Raw genomic sequence first — 18,488 nt, forward strand, 5'->3', positions numbered from 1 at the left:
AGTGAGCGCCTCCCCACCGGACCCTCTGCTCATCCCACCAGGGCCGCGCTGGAGCCGTGCAGGCTGGGCAGAGCACCCACCTGCCAAGCAAAAGAGCCGAGCCGACCTGAGCTTGGCTTCCTTCCCAAGTCCCTCCAGTATGAACCCGAAGGGGCCACCGGGAGAGGCTGCCCAAGGCAGTCATAGCGGCCACCCATCCGCGGACAGGGAAGCGAGGTGATGGCAGCACTACTTCCCTGGTCAGCAGAGAGAGCCCAAAGCTGCCCGTCCTTTCCACCCCTCGCCCAGCCCGTCCCTGTCCCCACACATCTCCAAATGCGCTGGCAGCTCCAAACACTGCAGCGGAACGGGCATCAGGCAGAGGCGCTGACTCAGCAGGGCTCAGCTCGGAGGAGGATGCGGCGCAGGCTGTCACCTTGCCTCCCTGTCCACGGATGGGTGGGTGCTATCACTGCCTCGGGCAGCCTCTCCCGGTGGCCCCTTCGGGTTCGGGCTGGAGGGACTTGGGAAGGAAGCCAAGCTTGGATCGGCCCGGCTCTTTCGCTTGGCAGGGGGGCGCGCACCTGTGGTTCGCTTTTTCAGCTCTTCCCAGCTCGCCCGGCTCCGGTGCGGCCCTGGTGGGATGAGCAGAGGGCCCGGCGGGGAGGCGCTTGCTGCCTTGGTGAGAGCTCTGCCGCCGGGCAGGAGGGCCCGCCTGTCAGCTGCGCTGGGTCCCCCAGGAGAAGCTCTTCGTGCTCTGCCCGGCGTCAGGCAGGGATGGCGGCTGGGTGCTTCTCCCAGGGTGGGCCAATCCTGCGCTGCGGCCCCAGGAGATTCGCCTGCCCACGTGGGGTTGGGCTGCTCTCTCGGGCAGGGGAGACTTTGTTGTAGTAGGGTGTCATTTTTAAAAGAATTGGCTTTACCTTCGAAGGCAAAGGGAAGGCGGCGACAGGAGCGCCTGAAGCCAAGTGTCTCCGCAGGGCTCCGGTTGCAGGGAGGAGCCCTGGCTGGCCGTGCATGGCTGCACCAAACACCGCGGCGTTGCTCTAAACGCCGCAGCAGCACGGGGAGAAGGTAAAGCAATGGTGGCGGAAGGTCTCCCGATACGAAGTGCCCCACCAACGCAGGCAGCACCATATCCAGGTATGCAGCCAAAGTACTTCCTAACGGCAAGCTCCCCTGCCATTCCCCCCCATTTCGCATGTTTAATATTGGCCTTAATTTGGGGGAGGGGCTTAATTTGATTTTATGCCAATAAAACATGCTGGGCCTTCCTATTTTGGTGGAGGCCGTATTGTTGGAGAAACACGGTAGTTATGAATACATGAAATGGGTACATATAAGAAAAATAAAAGAAACAATAGGGTACATATAAGAAAAATAAAAGAAACAATAGGACAGGCATGGTAGAAACGTTGGTGCGTTTATGCATGCCCCCTTACAGATCTCTTAGGAAAGGGGTGAGGTCAATAGTAGAGAGTCTAAGGTTAAAGTTTTTGGGGTTTGAGGAAGAAACCACAGAGTCAGGTAGAGTATTCCAGACATTGACTACTCTGTTGCTGAAGTCCTATTTCCTGCAATCAAGTTTGGTGCAGTTAACCTTGAGTTTATATCTATTGTGTGCTCTTGTGTTGTTATGGTTGAAGCTCTTTCACTCTTTTGAAGTGGGCGCCTGCGCATCAATCTCTTCGCTTTTCTGCTTGTCCGTCACGCGCGTTGTGGTCCAGTCCCGCCCCCGACCGGTGGAGTGCGCTGATTGAGTTGACGGCTCCCTTTGCTTCACTCTGAAAGAACACGAGCCGTTTCCGCGCCTGCGTAGAGTGAGAGGGCGAAGGAGATGTTGGCATCCCTGCAGAACATGACGTCACTCTTCCCAAGCCAGCTGTCAACTCCGCCCTCGTTTTAAATAAGGGGAGGTCTCGGTTTCGCCGGTGCCTCCATGGCTGCCATATTGGAAAGGAAGTGAGTGCAGGAGGTAGCGGTAGAGCAGGGACGGAAAGCCCTTCTTCATTCCTAGTGCGGAGGGAGACGTAGTTATTCCCCTTGACAAAGGAAAAGATAATTCGGCAGTGGATTCAGCAGCTGAGTGGCAGGGGAGCTTGACAGACAGCATCCCAGAGGGGAAAACGGTGGCTGCAGCGGGCGGCGGCGGCGCCTTTGGCCTAAGATGGCGGATCCGGCGGAGTGCAACATCAAAGTGATGTGTCGCTTCAGACCCCTCAATGATTCGGAAGTGATTCGAGGCGACAAGTACATTGCCAAGTTCCAGGGCGAAGATACCGTCGTCATCGCGGTGAGCGCGGAGAGAAAGGCGGGTGGGAAGAGGCCGGGTGGGAAGAAGGAGAAATGAAAGGAGTGGCAGCGAGGTCTTGGGGTCTCCCCAAAGGCTTGGGCATTGACTGGAAGGACCCGGGTTGTATTGATAGGGGTGGCAGCAGGTCAGGGTATTGGGATGGCTTGGTAATGGAAAACTGATCTTGGGGCCAAAAGCTGGGACAGCGCCCGGGATGAATGAGGGTGTGAGAGACCTGGAGGTGGGACTACCCGAGTGGAGTTGCGGGAGCCAGGAGGGAAGGGCTGAACGGAGCCTGGCATCCCACGGGAAGTGTTTGTTTAAGAGATTGGGCCCAAGCTGTGAGCTCTTCTCACATAATCGAGGAAGAATTCGAGCAGTTGTCAACTCTGGTGTAATTATCTCATGCACCTATCAGAAAAGGTACCGAAAAGCAGTTAGCTCCATGTTGTTCTAAGCCTTGTTGTGCAGAACAAGCATCAAAACAAAACCCACTGGTGAGACTTTTGTGTTCACAGAATATCGAAAAGCTCCCTTGTGGGGCTGTAAAATCTGTAGTAAGTGCATGTTAGGAGCAGTGGTGTGATTATCTAACTTACTGTTTTCCAGCAAGTTAACTGATAGCAACTGACACATTTGTACTAAAGATAGATTTTTATCCCAGCAAATTCTTACAGATCATTGGGTAGCAAACTTAAACTTGCAATGGGGAACATTAATTCGCAAATTGTCAAACGATATTGTATAAGTAGAATTGAAGCACAACTTGAATTCCATTACTAATGTGGTGTTTGCAGAAAAGCATTTCATAATTTAGTGCTTAAACTATGCACATGTGGGGTAGAAATGTTACTGCTGAGATTGGTATGGTTTTATGCTAGACTCTTAATGCTTCTGGATTTGGCATTCTGGAATATCTAACCTCATTTTGCAGATTTTCTTCAAACAAACATGAACGGTTAAATATGGAAGATGAGCTTTATACTATTATTGGACTGTAGCTGATGCTGAGCTGTGTCAGCAGCTACTTTATAAAAAGTTAATTTAGAACTGAAAAGGAGAATGGTTTGGAAAAACCGATTGGTTTAACTGTTCACTTTACAATAGCTCTGTAATAAGTACTATTAACAATTTTTTCTTGATAAGAATTTGTAATTCAAAACTACTTTCACTTAAAAACCACATGAGCCTTATTAATATTCAAACAAATTGTAACAAACAACATCTGGAAATCCTTTTTAAAATTTTGTCTAAATAGCTTATTCTAATTAATTTACTATAGTGAAGTTTTATGAAAATGTCACTTTTTATGAAAAGCTGATAACTGCAAGTTAACTAGATTGTTCTTCCTATTTAAATAAAACTTGTGTGAGTAACTTGCATGGCTTAAAATAATATGAGCATTTTAAAAGTTCCTTAGAAATCTAAGGAAATATGAAAAAAGGAGTATTAGGCCCAGGAGATCTCCCAGGAAGAGCATTTCAGAGATGCATTTCTGGTGAAGCTACTGAAAAGATTTTCCTTTGAGTTTATTTTATTCAATTCAGATTTACTCAGTTGCCAGGTATGACTCATCATTTCTTTATGGCAACCTTCCCTAACCTAAATGGTTTTATTTGTTGTAAATTTACCTCCATTGTAATAATTACTCCTCATTCCTACTGAGCAGTAGCTGGGGCTGAAATACACAAATATTTAAAGACATGTTGCAGAATTTGTTTTAATTCTTACTTCTCTCTTATTTCTTGGAGAAGTAATAAGATTGTTTTGGTATCTTTGTCCTAAGCTTTAAAAGATTTTGAAAACTGATATCATTTTGAACTGTGCTTAGAAATGGTGGAGGAGGAACTACAGATTCTTTAAGAAATGAAGATATGCTGTAAATCATAAACAGAGCTTTGGAGACCTTGGGGAAATAAGGAGAAATAATGGAAAACCTTATTTTTCTCAAGTGGTTTGAAAAAAAGTATTCTGTTTTCTTCCATATTTTCCTGGTTTTTCTTAATTATGATCTTAGTCTATAAATATCAAAATTATACTTTGAATTAATTCTTTGTCAGTCTTCAGAAGTAGCCTTGTGTACATTGCATTACCAGATCTTACTTTGGAGCTACAAGAATTGAATAATTTGAGGTATGCCATCTTTGTCTAGAATTGGCTATATTTGGCCCAATAGACAAAAAACAACTTGGCCATATGTGTTTTGTAAAAAAAAATAGAGAACTTTTTGTGATATATAAAACTTGCAAGTATCACAGAATTATACGTATTAGGACATCTTTTCCTCTAAGGCTCAATATTTATACCATGCATACTAAAAATAGTCATAGAAGGGAGTTATGATAGAAGCTTAGGAAAAAATGGTTAGAATTATATGAAGATTGTAATCGATATCTAAAATGTTTTCAATTTTTTTCTAACTCCTTTGTCTTTTTTCTAATTTCTTTTTTTATTTTTCACATTTACTATTTTTTACTGTAGTTCTTGTATATTTAAAATCTTTTAATAAAAACTGTTTTGAAAATATAGCATGTATATTAATTTCCCAGCGAGGTTTTCTATTTGTTTGTTTTAGAAATTTGATTTGGCTTATCACATTTTTTTCTTTATTGGTGCAGTCTACTCTGGTTTCATTGTGAATAAACTACAATTGTACTGGAGAGGAGTTAAGGAAGTAAAAATTAGCTTCAGTCCTTACTGAGACCTAACTTGCTGTGTAGAATGAGGTTGCTTTGAGGGCTGTTGAAATATAGACTACCTGTTGCAAGCAAGCAGTTTACTAAGGAGCGCATATCTATATTTCCCTAATAAATTTCTGTGTTTAATATAAAATACAAAACTTAACTTTAAAAGCAAATTTTACATACTAAAATTTACTGAAGTTATAGAAGCAGAATGTTTCTATGATATATACATTTTGCTAATACTTGTCATGTTTGTTCTAAAAAGCTAATTCAGATATGTAACATTTGTGATGGGTTCAACAATGAAATGTTTCCAATTTCTCTGTTGGTGAATACTTTTTAAAGCATTTAGACTGCTAATTATTTTGCACAGCACATTTTTTTTAGATTTTTAAAAATCCCTTTATTATTTTTATAAATAACTCAAGGCAGCAAATAAACACCAGTGATTGTCCCAAAATCATCCAGCCAGCTTTCATGTTTAAGGTGGGACACATTACTTGTGCTTTATGTGCAATGCATGCATATCAGGCACACCCGAAGAGATAAAGTTTTCTGATAAACAGGCAGAAGGATTTGTATGAACTTGCCTTCAGAATTGTTTAAAATTGGGTGCATGGACCTTTTTATTTCATAATTTATGGAGAGGCACGTTTTTTATTTGACCTTATAATGAACAATTATTTTTGATGCCACACGCTTAAGTCTTCTGGCAGATACCACGCTGTTTTTTGTTTTGTTTTTTTGTGGCTGCTTTTCAGCTATTCCAAAATCTGATGTGATGAATGGATTTTTTTCATGAGATCTCTGCAAAACATGGACACATGCTGCATGCTGGGTAAATCAGCTGAAAAGTTTGTCATTATTGTGCAAATTCAATTTGTCAGAATAACCCAGGTAGTTCCTAAAATAATGAAATCGTGTTTGTTCTGATTAAAGGCTGCAACCCAATATTGTCTCAAAACAGCTAACCAAATACCTAAGGAAAGTCTGTAAACAGAATATGTGAACAGTTATACTTTCCCATTTGTTCCTTACAACTGGTGTGAAAGTTAATCTGATGCCGGAAGAAATTACAGCACTCAGGATTAATAATCAGGAAACATTTGATTGTCAACTCCCTTGATGTCATTAGATTAGGAAATGTATATCATAAGCAAATTTTACTTCATAATTTTAATAAAGTTTAATGTAAGTTAAATAAATTCCAGAGTTATGCAAACATTGGAATGTTAAAGAACTTACTCTGTATATTATATGAGCATAGCACCTCTTTAATGAACAAATGAGTACTTAGCTTGTAAAGTGTTTTAATTAAAAACAAAACAGAAATTCTTGTTTATAAATTTGTAATGATTAGAAATTTATAAATTTGTAATGATTTTCTCTAGAAATTGGAAAGCTCTTAATATAACAGGAGATAACTAATTTATATTAAAAAAAATCAATAAACTTTTCAGAATTAATGCTACTTGTTTTTGCTATTGTGTACTAGTATGAAACAGATTTCAGTACTTTTTAAGAATATGGGTTTTTTGTGTGAAATCAGCTTTGTAGAGACTTTGTAGAGACATTTAACAAAGTTAATAAAAGAATTAGTGTATTCTTAATATGTGAGAAGAATATTAAAAAAATACTATAGTTTGAACCAAAAGCTATGTGGCTGTTAAACTTACCTTTTCTTACCAGGTTGGAAACCAGTTTCTGAAAGTATTACCATATTTCTTGAATCAGCCTATTGAAATCAGTCCTAGTTAGTACTTGATAGAATTATGAAACATCATTTCATATCTCTTTGATTAACTCTTCAGGAGTGTTGAGTATACTGACAGTCTTTAGACATTAAAAACAGATGATTCTGATTTGTTCTTAATTTAAAATTAGCATAGTGTATTACAATTCTTAAAAGTTCTTGTTTTATCAGTTAATATACTTTGGATTACTATTTTATAGTCTTTAGACTGTTTATTACTTTAGCATCCAGTACTTTTATATTTCAATCTAGTAAGGGAAGCACAATCTAATATTTCAACTAGAAAATATTTCTAGAAACTATAAAATATATGTTTATCATTTCAGTATTTTATTTGTTCCTTTCAATGGAAGAAAAATTAATAAGAGCTGCATTGCATTTGAAAAGCCTTGATAAACACAGGGAAAATCATATTTATTTATATCCCGCCTTTATTATTTTTACAAATAAGGCAGTGAACATAGTCAATGCACTTTCTTCCTCCTTTTTTCTCTACTACAACAACAATCCTGTGAGGTGAGTTGGGCTGAAAGAATGTGACTGATCCAAGGTCATCCGTCTGGCTTTCGGGACTTGAACTTATGGTCTTCTGTTTTCTAACCTGGTGTTAACCACTAGGCAAAAGCTGGCTGTCATCAAAATGAGATGAAATAATCAAATTATTCAAAGTTAAAATTAATTTAGTTTCAGGTTATATTGGATCCCTGTATCTTTTCTAACATTTTCAAAAGACATGTTAGACCCGTTTTAATGGTTAAATCATTGCTTTCAATGTTGTCTGAAAAATCTGGTGGACAGTCATGCGTATATATTTATTAAAACTAACATACTCTCAAGCATTGGATAAAATTAACCTTGAAAATTACCTCCTCTTTTGCTGGCATTTTTTAAAATCAGTTTCAGTATCATTAAATTGACCAGATGGGTGATATAGAAGTCTAATAATAAAATAAATGTGTAACTTAAAATAAAATTAGTCTTTTCAAGGAACTGTATGAGGTTTAGCAAAAAAATATTTTTGTTAATAAACATTAGAGGGATACAATGTAACCTATGATCCAAAATTAATTGGAATACCAAAGGATTGTTCTAAATTTATAACTTTACTTATGTTTATTTTTTCCAGTCTAAGCCTTATGCATTTGACCATGTATTCCAGTCACACACATCACAAGAACAAGTATATAATGATTGTGCTAAAAAGATTGTTAAAGGTAAGAGGAGACAATTTTACTTAAATAATAATAAAATATGTGAGTCACAGGTGTAGTTTTATAGCCCTATAACCTGTTTTGCCTTTTAAAACATTAATTTAGTAGCAAGACCAAGCAACGTAGTTTGGGTTCAAAAATTAATTTGTTTTTAAAATCTGATACAGAGTTACAATTCAGTTTAATGTCTGAAGGGGGAGATGTTTTTTTCATATAACTTTCAGAAATATGCCAAGAGACCCAGTCCAAAATTTATGAAATAAACTGAAATTTATAATAGTAATTAAACAGGTACTGATTCACACTAATTTTTCTCATTGTATAGATTCTTGTAAAATAAATATATCTACCTTCACCTATAAAATAAACTATTTTTTTAGAATTAATTGCCCTATTAATTTTTTTCCTCATGCATTGCAATTGGCTATTAGATAGAAAACTATATGCACATTTTTCTTATTTCCACATACTGCAGACTTGCACTCTCTCTCTTCCTCCCAGTTATCCTTAGATCATTAAAAATAAACAACTCTTATCTATTCTTTCTCCTATGTTCTCTATTAACTGTCTTAAACTCACAATGTGGGAAGCATTGTGCTTGCTGCTGAAAGAATAATCATAAAGACAATATGGCAATATGAGCAAACAAAATGGAAATGAGAGACAGGTGAGGTGAATGAAAACTCAGAATGCATAGGATTGTTTCCTTCTTGCACTAAAGATTATATTGGTAGTGAATAAGAACAAATTAAAATCATGTAAGAAAGCAGTAGCAGCAGCAAGTACGCAAGGCCAATATTACAAAGATTTTGTACAGTAGTTTCTTTTTATGGAACAACATATGGAACCATAATTCAGCCATATAGTCTCTGGCACCTTATGAAAGCTTAAGAATGGGCTTAAGTATACACCTTTCTTAATGCGTAGATTAAATAATAGAACTCTGGTAGGGAGATACCATAATATGCACTGAAACTCCTGATCTGCCAAGAAGTTAAATATTTGCCCAGATCAAATAACTGTTCTTTCTTTTTTCCACAATTGTCTTGCTTTATTAGATATTTTTATTGCATATAAGTGTACTGAACTCTCTGGAGCAAAACTTAATGAATCTTCCAAAGAAGAGCATTGATTTCAAAGTACAATGCTTCCTATGAAGCTACTATGGAATCTATTATTAATGTATATTCTTTCTACTGTAGATGTACTTGAAGGATATAATGGTACAATATTTGCTTATGGACAAACATCATCTGGGAAAACTCACACTATGGAGGTAAGATATTGTTAAATATGTTACTTGATGCATGCTTCTCTATACACATCAAACTATTTAGTGAATAAGACTCAAATGAAGACAAACTGTAGAAATAAATGAAAATGGTTATAGCTCAGCAAGGTATTTCTTAATAAAATTATGTAGCAGAAAATTCATAGACAATTGTAAGCATTAATGTAATTATTTCTAGGTAATAATATTTCTATCAAGGTATCAATAGTATATATTACATTTTAGGTAAGTAATTAGTAAGTGTATTGATGTAACCATAGGTTACAACATAGCAATCCATAAAATACAACAAAAAAGTAATATTGTAAAATGTGATAATAAAAAGAGGATTAGATGTAAAAAGATCCAACAAAATAAGGTTAGAACTAAAACAGAATTTAAATGTTTACTTCTAAATTTAAATGATAGCAAAGCAAAAATAGTAGCTTAGTTGCTGGTAGTTGGGAAGACAATGAAAGATATAGGTAGTTAATGTCTTCTTGTTCAGCAGTTGTTCAAAGTTACAGTGGCAAAGTTACAGTATTACTTAGTTATACTTTCCACAAGTCCTTGAAGTACTGGCCATCTTAGCTCTCTCCCCCCCGCCACATGATCAGCACAGGCAACTAGCTCACACTTAAACAGTTGCAGTGCCCTGTGGTCACATGATTGTGTCAGAAGTTGTTCCTGTAAGTTATTCCCACCACTTTCCCATGTGCTCTGCTGCACTCTTCAGAACTTACCTCCTGGCCACACTTGTGCCAGTCTGAAGCAACTACTTGTTTGGTTCACCCAGTATCTTGCATTGGATTGCACCAACTGTCTGCATGTTTTCCCATCCTTCAGAGTATCCACTCTGCATCTGTGTACATTCCCACCAACTGGAGAACCTAGCACCTAGTCATGCTGACACTGCAACAGCCATTTACCTGCCTACTTGTAAGCTGCCTGGGACTTCCTCCTAGCTTCCCCACTGACTTTGGTTTTTGGAAGCTAGCAGATCCTTGTCACAAGCTGATCCTTGCTTAATGATCCTTGATCCTCACTTAACAATGGCAACAGGGATTGCCAGGATTGTGACCATGAAGTGATGTCATTATGTGACATCATATTTTATAATCTCATCATTTAGCAACAGAAATTATTGTCCCAATTACTGTTAAGCAAGGATTATCTCTATATGGTATAATGATCATTTGTAAATTGTATTACATTCAGGGATGGGATACGACAGGGTTAACTACCGGTTTGGGGTATACCAGCTTTCCTGCACAGCTGTGAGCCGCTCACTTGTAAATCGTCATCAGCATGCTGCATGCAGAGAAGCAGCCTTTGAAACAGCCCTCTTTTCCTGCTTTTTAAACTGCAGCTGTGCCTCGTTCAGCAGCTGAAGTTGAAAAATCAGGAAATAAAGATCAGGTAAGAGCCCAGGTGGGCGGGTGGGCAAAAACATCAGCAGGCATAGAACCAGTAGAAACCCACCCCTGATTACATTCCATCAATGTCGGTGGAAAAAATAAAACAGTTATTTCTCAGAGTTGAAATTAATGGATAAGTGATTAGATTTAGCTGGATCATGCCTATACATTTTTCTTATAACAGCAATTAATAACTTATTAAATTTATATGTGTGCTGATGATTGGTTACTCTGTGTGGTTTACATATTGTTAAAAATTTTTTCAAAGCAAGGAAGTGACAACAAAAAAAGAGAAAATGACAAAGCAGATAGAAATAAAGAAAAAACAAGCCCAATAATCCAAAGAGGTTTCAAAGAACCATGAGTAGACTGGGGCTGTTTAAACATCATTCTAGAGTGCAAATGCTGTGTGTTTCCCGTCACAAAATGTCAATGTTTAATAGAAGGCATTCAGAGATCAGATGGGATCAGCCAGGCGGTCCCTCAAGTAAGCAGGCCCTATGCCACATAGGACTTTATAGCTAGCAATCAGCAACTTGAATCACAGTGGAAACGAACTAGCAACTACACAAGTAGTGAAGCAGATGTGTTACATGGACACATCAAAGCATGCTTATCACTGCCTGTTGCTGAATTCTGCATTCTGGATTAGTTGAAGTTTTCAAGGGCAATCCCATGTAGAATATATTGCAGTAGTCAAGTTATGAGGAGACCAGCGAATTAGTGACTATCTGAATTTTGAATTATAAGCTGATCGTGAGTATAGTTTTTCAAAAATCCTATTCATTGTTTTCAGACTAAATATGCAGTCATGGCAATAATTAAATTTATCTTTATTTCAAGGGGAAGTTGCATGATCCAGATGGAATGGGGATTATTCCACGAATAGTGCAAGATATCTTTAATTATATTTATTCCATGGATGAAAATTTGGAATTTCATATTAAGGTAATTTATTCATTCATTTTGTTTATATCAATGTATACCTGGCAATATAAAACTGGATGGCTAGCATATTGTAACAACAGATAAAAGCCATGAAAATAAAAATTAAAGAAACATCACATCTGAGGCCACTCATATATTTTCACAATTCAATGGGTTCAAAGAGTGCCCTGGCCTAGGGCCTTAGGGAATAAGCAAATCTTTAATGTATTATTTCATAATCTAGATTATAATTAAATATCTCTGCCCTCCAAACACCCAACTGGAACCCCAGCCCCACAGAAAGAAAGGACCATCCCAACACTTCTAAATCCCTAAGCTGGTCCAGAAGTCCACTATGATTGCTGGTATTGAAAACTGTTGAGAGACTAACAATCCCAATTCTTTTAGAGGCAATTTGTAAGTGTGACTAGTGCTGTGTCAGCACTATAAAGTGATCTGGAGAAATTGATAATCCACTTCCTCCATTGCCCAAAGCTGAATCTAACCATGTTCACAACAGCTTTCCCTCCAAAAAGGGAAGATTGGAGACCTAATGAAAATTGTCCATTAATAATATGTCCAGCAATGGCTTCTTGAGAAGGGGACGCACCATCTCCTTAATCACAGATGGAACCACTCTTTATCAAAGAATGAATTTACTATAGCTATGGCCAGTTAGAAGGACATAATCTAATACAGTGGTTCCCAAACTTTTTCAGTCCATCACCCCCTTGGTGCTACAAACTCATCCTCAATGCCCCCTAATTTGGCCTAATTTGTGGGTGTGGCTTGGTCATGTGACTGGATGGGTATGGCTTGCTGATCACATGACCAGATGAGCGTGGTTTGGTGGTCATGTGACTGGATGGGCATGGCCAGGTGGCCATGTGACTAGCAAACCTAATATAAGTGGTCCTCGCTTAATGGCCAGTTGCTTAGTAAGTGTTCTAATTTATGACTGATCTCCCCAGAGCTACTTGACCTGTTTTTGGAGTTTTGACAGCCATGCGCACACACACATGCACACTCCCTTCTAACCCTGCTGGAGCAGATGATTGGACTAAATATCTCATTCACTTTCTCCTCCCTCCATCTCTCTCTCTCTCTCTCTCTTTCTTTCTTTTTTCTTTTTCTTTCTGTCCCTTTCTTCGATCCCCCTCTTTCTTTTTCTTTCTTTCTCCCTTTTTCTTTCCCCTTTCTCTTTCTTTTCTTTCTTGTCTCTTCCTTTTATCTCTTTTCCTCTCTTTCTCTCTCTCCCTCCCTCCATTCACTTTCTTCTTCCTCCCTCCCTCTCTTTCTTTCTCTCATTCCCCCTCTCTCTTTTTCTCTCTTTCTTTCTCTTTCCCTCTCTATCTTTTTCTGTACCCTCCTTCCAACCCCCTCTTTCTTTGTCTATCCTTTTCTTCCTTTCTCTTCCTTTCTCTCTCCCCTTTTTTTACTTTCTTGTCTGTTCCTTCTCTCTTTCCCTCTTTCTCTCTCTCTCTTTCCCTCTCTGTCTTTCTTTTTTCTCTTTTTCTCTCTCTTTCTCTCTCTTTTCTCTTTCTCCTTCTCTCATTCCCTCTCTTTCCCTGTCTCTCTATCCCTTCCTTAACCTATCTACCTATTTTCTGCCCAGGCAGGTGTGGCCTAATCTTTCAAAGGCCTGGGCAAATCCTGCATCACCCCATTTTCCCTTTCAGAAGCCCCAGCCCTTAATCTCCCCATTTCCTCCCCCATGACTGCCTCTTTTGTCGTCCCACGGTTGTGACTTTACCTTCTTCCCGTGGCTGGCTGCCAGGGAAGGCAAGCCAGAGCTGAGCCATTGTTGTCACTGGGCTCCCCGCCAGCCCACATCGCCCTTGTCACGAATGCCTGCAGCCACCACGTGTTTTTTGGTGCGGCTGGACTGCAGCCGTACCGGAAAAAACATGCGGCGGCTGGAGGTTTTTTGCAGCAAAAATTACCGACCTCCAGCTTTTCTCTGCTTTTCCAACGTGCCACTGCAGCCACATTCTAGGCGCCGGCCCCGCAGATCCACACCATTGAGCCCACTGCAGTGGAGAGACTTGCCCAAGCAAGTCTGAGCGGAGTGGTGCAGCAGTCAATGGGGGTGAGCCTCCATGGCCGGTGCCTAGAACACAGCGGCGGTGGCACGTTGGAGAAGTAGAGCAAAGCCGAAGGTCGGTAATTTTCGCTGCAAAAAGCCTCCAGACGCCACATGTTTTTTTCAGTGCATCTGGACTCCAGCTGTACCAAATAAAAACGCGGCATCTGGATGCTTTTTGCAGCGAAAATTACTGACCTCCAGCTTTGCTTGCTCCGCTTCTCTAACATGCTGCTGTGGCCGTCAGTGATTGTTACGCATGCACGCGATGTCATGCATGCGCAATAAGGACTGACTGGGCAGGGAACAGAGGAGTGGGCAGAGAGGAGCAGGGCCTGCTAGGGGCCCATTTTACCAGTTCTCCAAACTACTGGGAATGGTAATGAACCAGTAGAATCCCACCCATGAATTGTGCCCTGCGAGGGGCCCACCTCCAGTGCCCCCCTGCCACCTCTTAGTGCCCCCCTGCTGGCCACCTTGCCTCTTAGCGCCCTCCAAGGAATCCCACCACCCCCTAAGGGGCAGTACCGCCCACTTGGGAACCACTGATCTAATACATGGGCAGCCTTTACAGGCCCAGTGACGCTGTCCACTACATTGAGAGCAGCAGGGTCAAACTCTCCCCAAACTGCCATATCAGAGTATGCCTCAATCAAGTTCATAAGAACTTTATAATTTTAAACTTTAAGAATGATTAGATTGGCTCAGAGCATATATTTTTAGATGCATTGAATAGTCCTCTCAGTGACCCTTTAGATGGATAGCAAGAATAAAGAGAATCCAGAGTTGCTTTTGAGAGGTTGAGATCCCCTCTGAAATAATTTGGAGGTATTTAGAGCACAGGAAATTTCCTGTTGTAAGAGCAATCCAAATTCCCATTGTGCAAACTGTAAAGTCCTTTAGAAATTAGATACAGGCCAGAGTTTACTTTCTTACTACGCTTTACTAAACTTTACTAAAGCAAGCACATTATTAAAAGCCAATCAGAAAGTATTCTTGGGTGTAAGAATGAAAGATCAATTCTATCTTCCAAAAATTGATGACTGCTTGCCTTAAAACAGTATATTTGATACTTGGGTAAATACACTTGGGTAAGATTAGTCTTCACACTTTCTAATTTCTATAGTTTGAAATACCATAGAGATTTGAGAATAGTACTTCTTTACTGCAAAGATTACATATTTTGTGTTTGAAGGGTTATAGTGATGTTATTTATACATATTATCACACATAATATTGCAATTTTAGGAAGAGAATTATTGTTTTTCACATGTACTTGAGTTCACAAATTTTGAATAACCCAGTGATTCTAACTTTAGTGACATTTTTACTAAGATGCAGCTTCATTTTTGATTTTCTAAGTTTCAGGTCTTATTGTCACAGATCCACTTCTTGAAAATTGTGCCATTTTAAATTTTTAACATTTGTAATTTATATAACACTCTGCTAAAATGGTTCAGAATATTGTATTCATGTTTATAATTTAATCATAGGTACATTATTTTAATATATATTCATTTTTGCATAAGTGAAAAGTTACAGTTTTCTTATGCCACATTCTTTTAGGTATCATATTTTGAAATTTATTTGGATAAAATAAGGGACCTTTTGGATGGTGAGTATATTCTTTGTTTTGAAGATGAATAGATGTAGTTTTCTTGTAAACGAACATAAATGAACTTGCTCTTAAATGTATTGTCTATTAGTGCAGTTGAGAATTGTTTGGAGATTCTAATGAGGAAGTAAGACATTGATGTGCATGTATAATAGGATGAGGATGGACGAATTAAAGAAGTAGCAGATAAAGGAAATTATATCTTATTAAAATTCATGATTAGTGGCAAAATGCCTAGGAGTTTAGTGTTACATTTTATAAGGTAATATTGTTTTGTACAGGTAGTCCTTAATTAATGACTTTCATGTTTAGCAATTGTTTGAACTTAATAACAGTACTGGAAAAGTAGTTTTATGACTGGTTCTTAAGCTTAGATGGCAGCAGTTCCCACAGTCAGGCAATTTCCATTTGCAAGTTTCACAGCTGGATTCCGACAAGCAAAGTCAGTGGAGAAGCTGGAGCAGTAATTGGCAAATCACTGTCATAATAATCGTGTGGGATTAGCTTAATGATTACAGCAGAACTGATTGCAAGTCCAATGTGGTTACCTGATGTTTCACTTTACAACTTCATTGTTTAGTAATGGAGTTGTCAGTCCCAGTTGTTAAGCAAAAACTATCTCGGGGCTGAACACAAAAGACTTGTAATGAAAGCTAAAACAGATCAGAATTTTGAAGAGAATAGGCTAGCCTGTGTTGTGAATACTGTAATGCTATTGTATAAATTATAAAGTTGCAGTTTGAATAATTGTCACTTCATCTTAGCAATGCGATTAGAAGAAAGTATGAAATGTAAAATTGATGTAAATACAGTATTTTTCCTAGGAAAGAAAGCTAAGGTATTTAAAACTTAGTGGGGGGAAACAATAATGGACCTAAATTTTAATAGCAAATTTTACAAATGTCAAGTTTATAACTAATTAAATGGAGCTCTACTTCTTTTGTCTAATAAAGGAATAATTACATTATGGAATAATTGCTACAAAACAACATTAAGGTAGTATTAAATATATCCAGTATTTGTGGAGAATTACCTTTGTACAACAGTTATTAATATGAGAATAGCTTATATCCCCAGTTATAAGTAAGTATGTCCAAGTAGTAAAAAGAAATGGCTTTTATTGTCGTACTCTCATCAAAAGTATCTCCACTATCACAGTTAAAAACAAAATATGCTTAGTCCTAGGCATCTATTTAATGAGTAAATATCAACTATTGTAATTTTTTCCTTTTTAGTCTCAAAGACCAATCTTTCCGTTCATGAGGACAAAAACCGAGTACCTTATGTGAAGGTGAGTATAAGATTTGAGTATGTGTCTTGCATTCTTTAGATGTATTTTTTAAAATTATTGATTGTTTTAAAATATATTTTCACAGGGCTGCACTGAACGGTTTGTATGTAGTCCAGATGAAGTTATGGATACCATAGATGAAGGAAAATCAAACAGGCATGTAGCAGTTACAAGTAAGTGATTTGTTTTAGCTTAATTTTTTAAATATTCAAATTACTCTAAGAATTAGCATTTTTTCCAGTGGGTAAAGATAAAATATAAAAAAAGAAAGTGAAAAGGAAAAAAATGAGGGAAAGGAATGTGCAAGGAATAAGAAAAAAGGAAAGGCAAATAAAAATGTCATGAAATCCACAAATTAATTTCATTTCTTTCAGGTTCAAGTAGAAAGTCCAAGATTAGTCTCCACATAGAAACAAAGCTAGACAAGTTCTTTGCTTTAATCATAGGAGTTAGCTTCGCCATCTCAGCCAGATCCATTAACTTCACCACCCATGCTTCAATTGTGGGAATCTGGACCCTGCTACCGTGTTTCTCCAACAGTACGGCCCAGCATGTTTTATTGGCATAAAATCAAATTAAGACCCTCCCCCCAAATTAAGGCCTATATTAAACATGCGAAATGGGGGGGAATGGCGGGGGGGGGCTTGCCGTTAGGAAGTACTTTTGCTGCATACCCGGATATGGTGCTGCCGGCGTTGGTGGGGCACTTCGTATCGGGAGACCTTCTGCACCATTGCTTTACCTTCTCCCCGTGCTGCCGCGGCGTTTAGAGCAACGCTGCAGCGTTTGGTGAAGCCATGTGCGGCCAGCCAGGGCTCCTCCCTGCAACTGGAGCCCTGCAGAGACACTCCTGTCGCCGCCTTCCCTTTGTCTTCGAAGGTAAAGCCAATTCTTTTAAAAATGACACCCTACTACAACAAAGCCTCCCCTGCCCAAGAGGGCAGCCCAACCTACGTGGGGAGGCGAATCTCCTGGGGCCGCAGCGCAGGATCGGCCCACCCTGGGAGAAGCACCCAGCCGCCATCCCTGCCTGGCGCCGGGCAGAGCGTGAAGAGCTTCTCCTGGGGGACCCAGCGCAGCTTGACAGGTGGGCCCTCCTGCCCGGCGGCAAAGCTCTTGCCAAGGCACCGAGCGTCTCCCCGCCGGGCCCTCCGCTCATCCCACCAGGGCCGCGCTGGCGCCATGCGGGCTGGGCAGAGCTGGGAAAGCGAGCCACGGGACGTGCCCGCCTGCCAGCGAAAGAGCCGGGCAGACCCAAGCTTGGATTCCTTCCCAAGTCCCTCCAACCCGAAGGGAGCCACGGGAGAGGCTGCCGAGGCAGTGATAGCGCCCACCCATCCATGGACAGGGAGGCAAGGCACGGCCTGCGCCACGTCCTCCCGAGCTGAGCCCCCGCCGAGTCAGCGCCTCTGCCTGATGCCCGTTCTGCTGCAGCGTTTGGAGCTGCCAGCACATTTGGAGATGCGTGGGGACAGGGACGGGCTGGGCGAGGGGTGGAAAGGACGGGCGGCTTCGGGCGCTGCCATCACCTCGCCTCCCTGTCCACGGACAGGTGGGCACTATCACTGCCTCGGGCAGCCTCTCCCGGTGGCCCCTTCGGGTTCACGCTGGAGGGACTTGGGAAGGAAGCCAAGCTCAGGTCGGCCTGGCTCTTTTTGCTTGGCAGGCAGACACGCACCGCGGCTCACTTTCCTGGCTCTGCCCAGCCCACACGGCTGTGACGCGGCCCTGGCGGGATGAGCGGAGGGTCCGGCGGGGAGGCGCCGCTGCCTTGGTGAGAGCTCTGCTGCTGGGAAGGCGGGCCGCCTGTCAGCAGCGCTGGGCGCCCAGGCAAAGCTCTTCGTGCTCTGCCCGGCGCCCAGGCAGGGATGGTGGCTGGGTGCTTCTCCCAGGGTGGGCCGATCCTGCGCTGCGGCCCCAGGAGATTCGCCTCCCCACGTGGGGTTGGGCTGCCCTCTCGGGCA

The 18,488-nt window shown here is 40.6% G+C and overlaps 1 protein-coding gene across 3 annotated transcripts in view; it reads left to right on the forward strand.

The window, feature by feature from the left end:
• The first annotated feature begins 1,912 nt into the window (after positions 1-1,912).
• The window catches only part of KIF5B (kinesin family member 5B), a 38,018-nt gene continuing 21,442 nt past the window's right edge, over positions 1,913-18,488 (forward strand). For 2 of the 3 annotated variants that reach the window (XM_087945542.1, XM_087945543.1), the window contains exons 1-7: positions 1,913-2,272; positions 7,836-7,923; positions 9,123-9,196; positions 11,452-11,556; positions 15,185-15,233; positions 16,469-16,524; positions 16,610-16,697. In XM_087945542.1, the coding sequence (XP_087801668.1) occupies positions 2,147-2,272; positions 7,836-7,923; positions 9,123-9,196; positions 11,452-11,556; positions 15,185-15,233; positions 16,469-16,524; positions 16,610-16,697 (586 nt within the window). In that variant the 5' untranslated portion in view covers positions 1,913-2,146. Of the gene's footprint in view, positions 2,273-2,515; positions 2,696-7,835; positions 7,924-9,122; positions 9,197-11,451; positions 11,557-15,184; positions 15,234-16,468; positions 16,525-16,609; positions 16,698-18,488 lie in introns of those variants that run through there. The other variant, XM_087945544.1, reaches the window with a different exon arrangement.

This window comes from Notechis scutatus, chromosome Z (assembly GCF_049901735.1).
Source record: "Notechis scutatus isolate UNSWTSFEM ecotype Mainland chromosome Z, rNotScu1.2, whole genome shotgun sequence".
In the NCBI taxonomy this organism is placed as follows: domain Eukaryota; kingdom Metazoa; phylum Chordata; class Lepidosauria; order Squamata; family Elapidae; genus Notechis; species Notechis scutatus.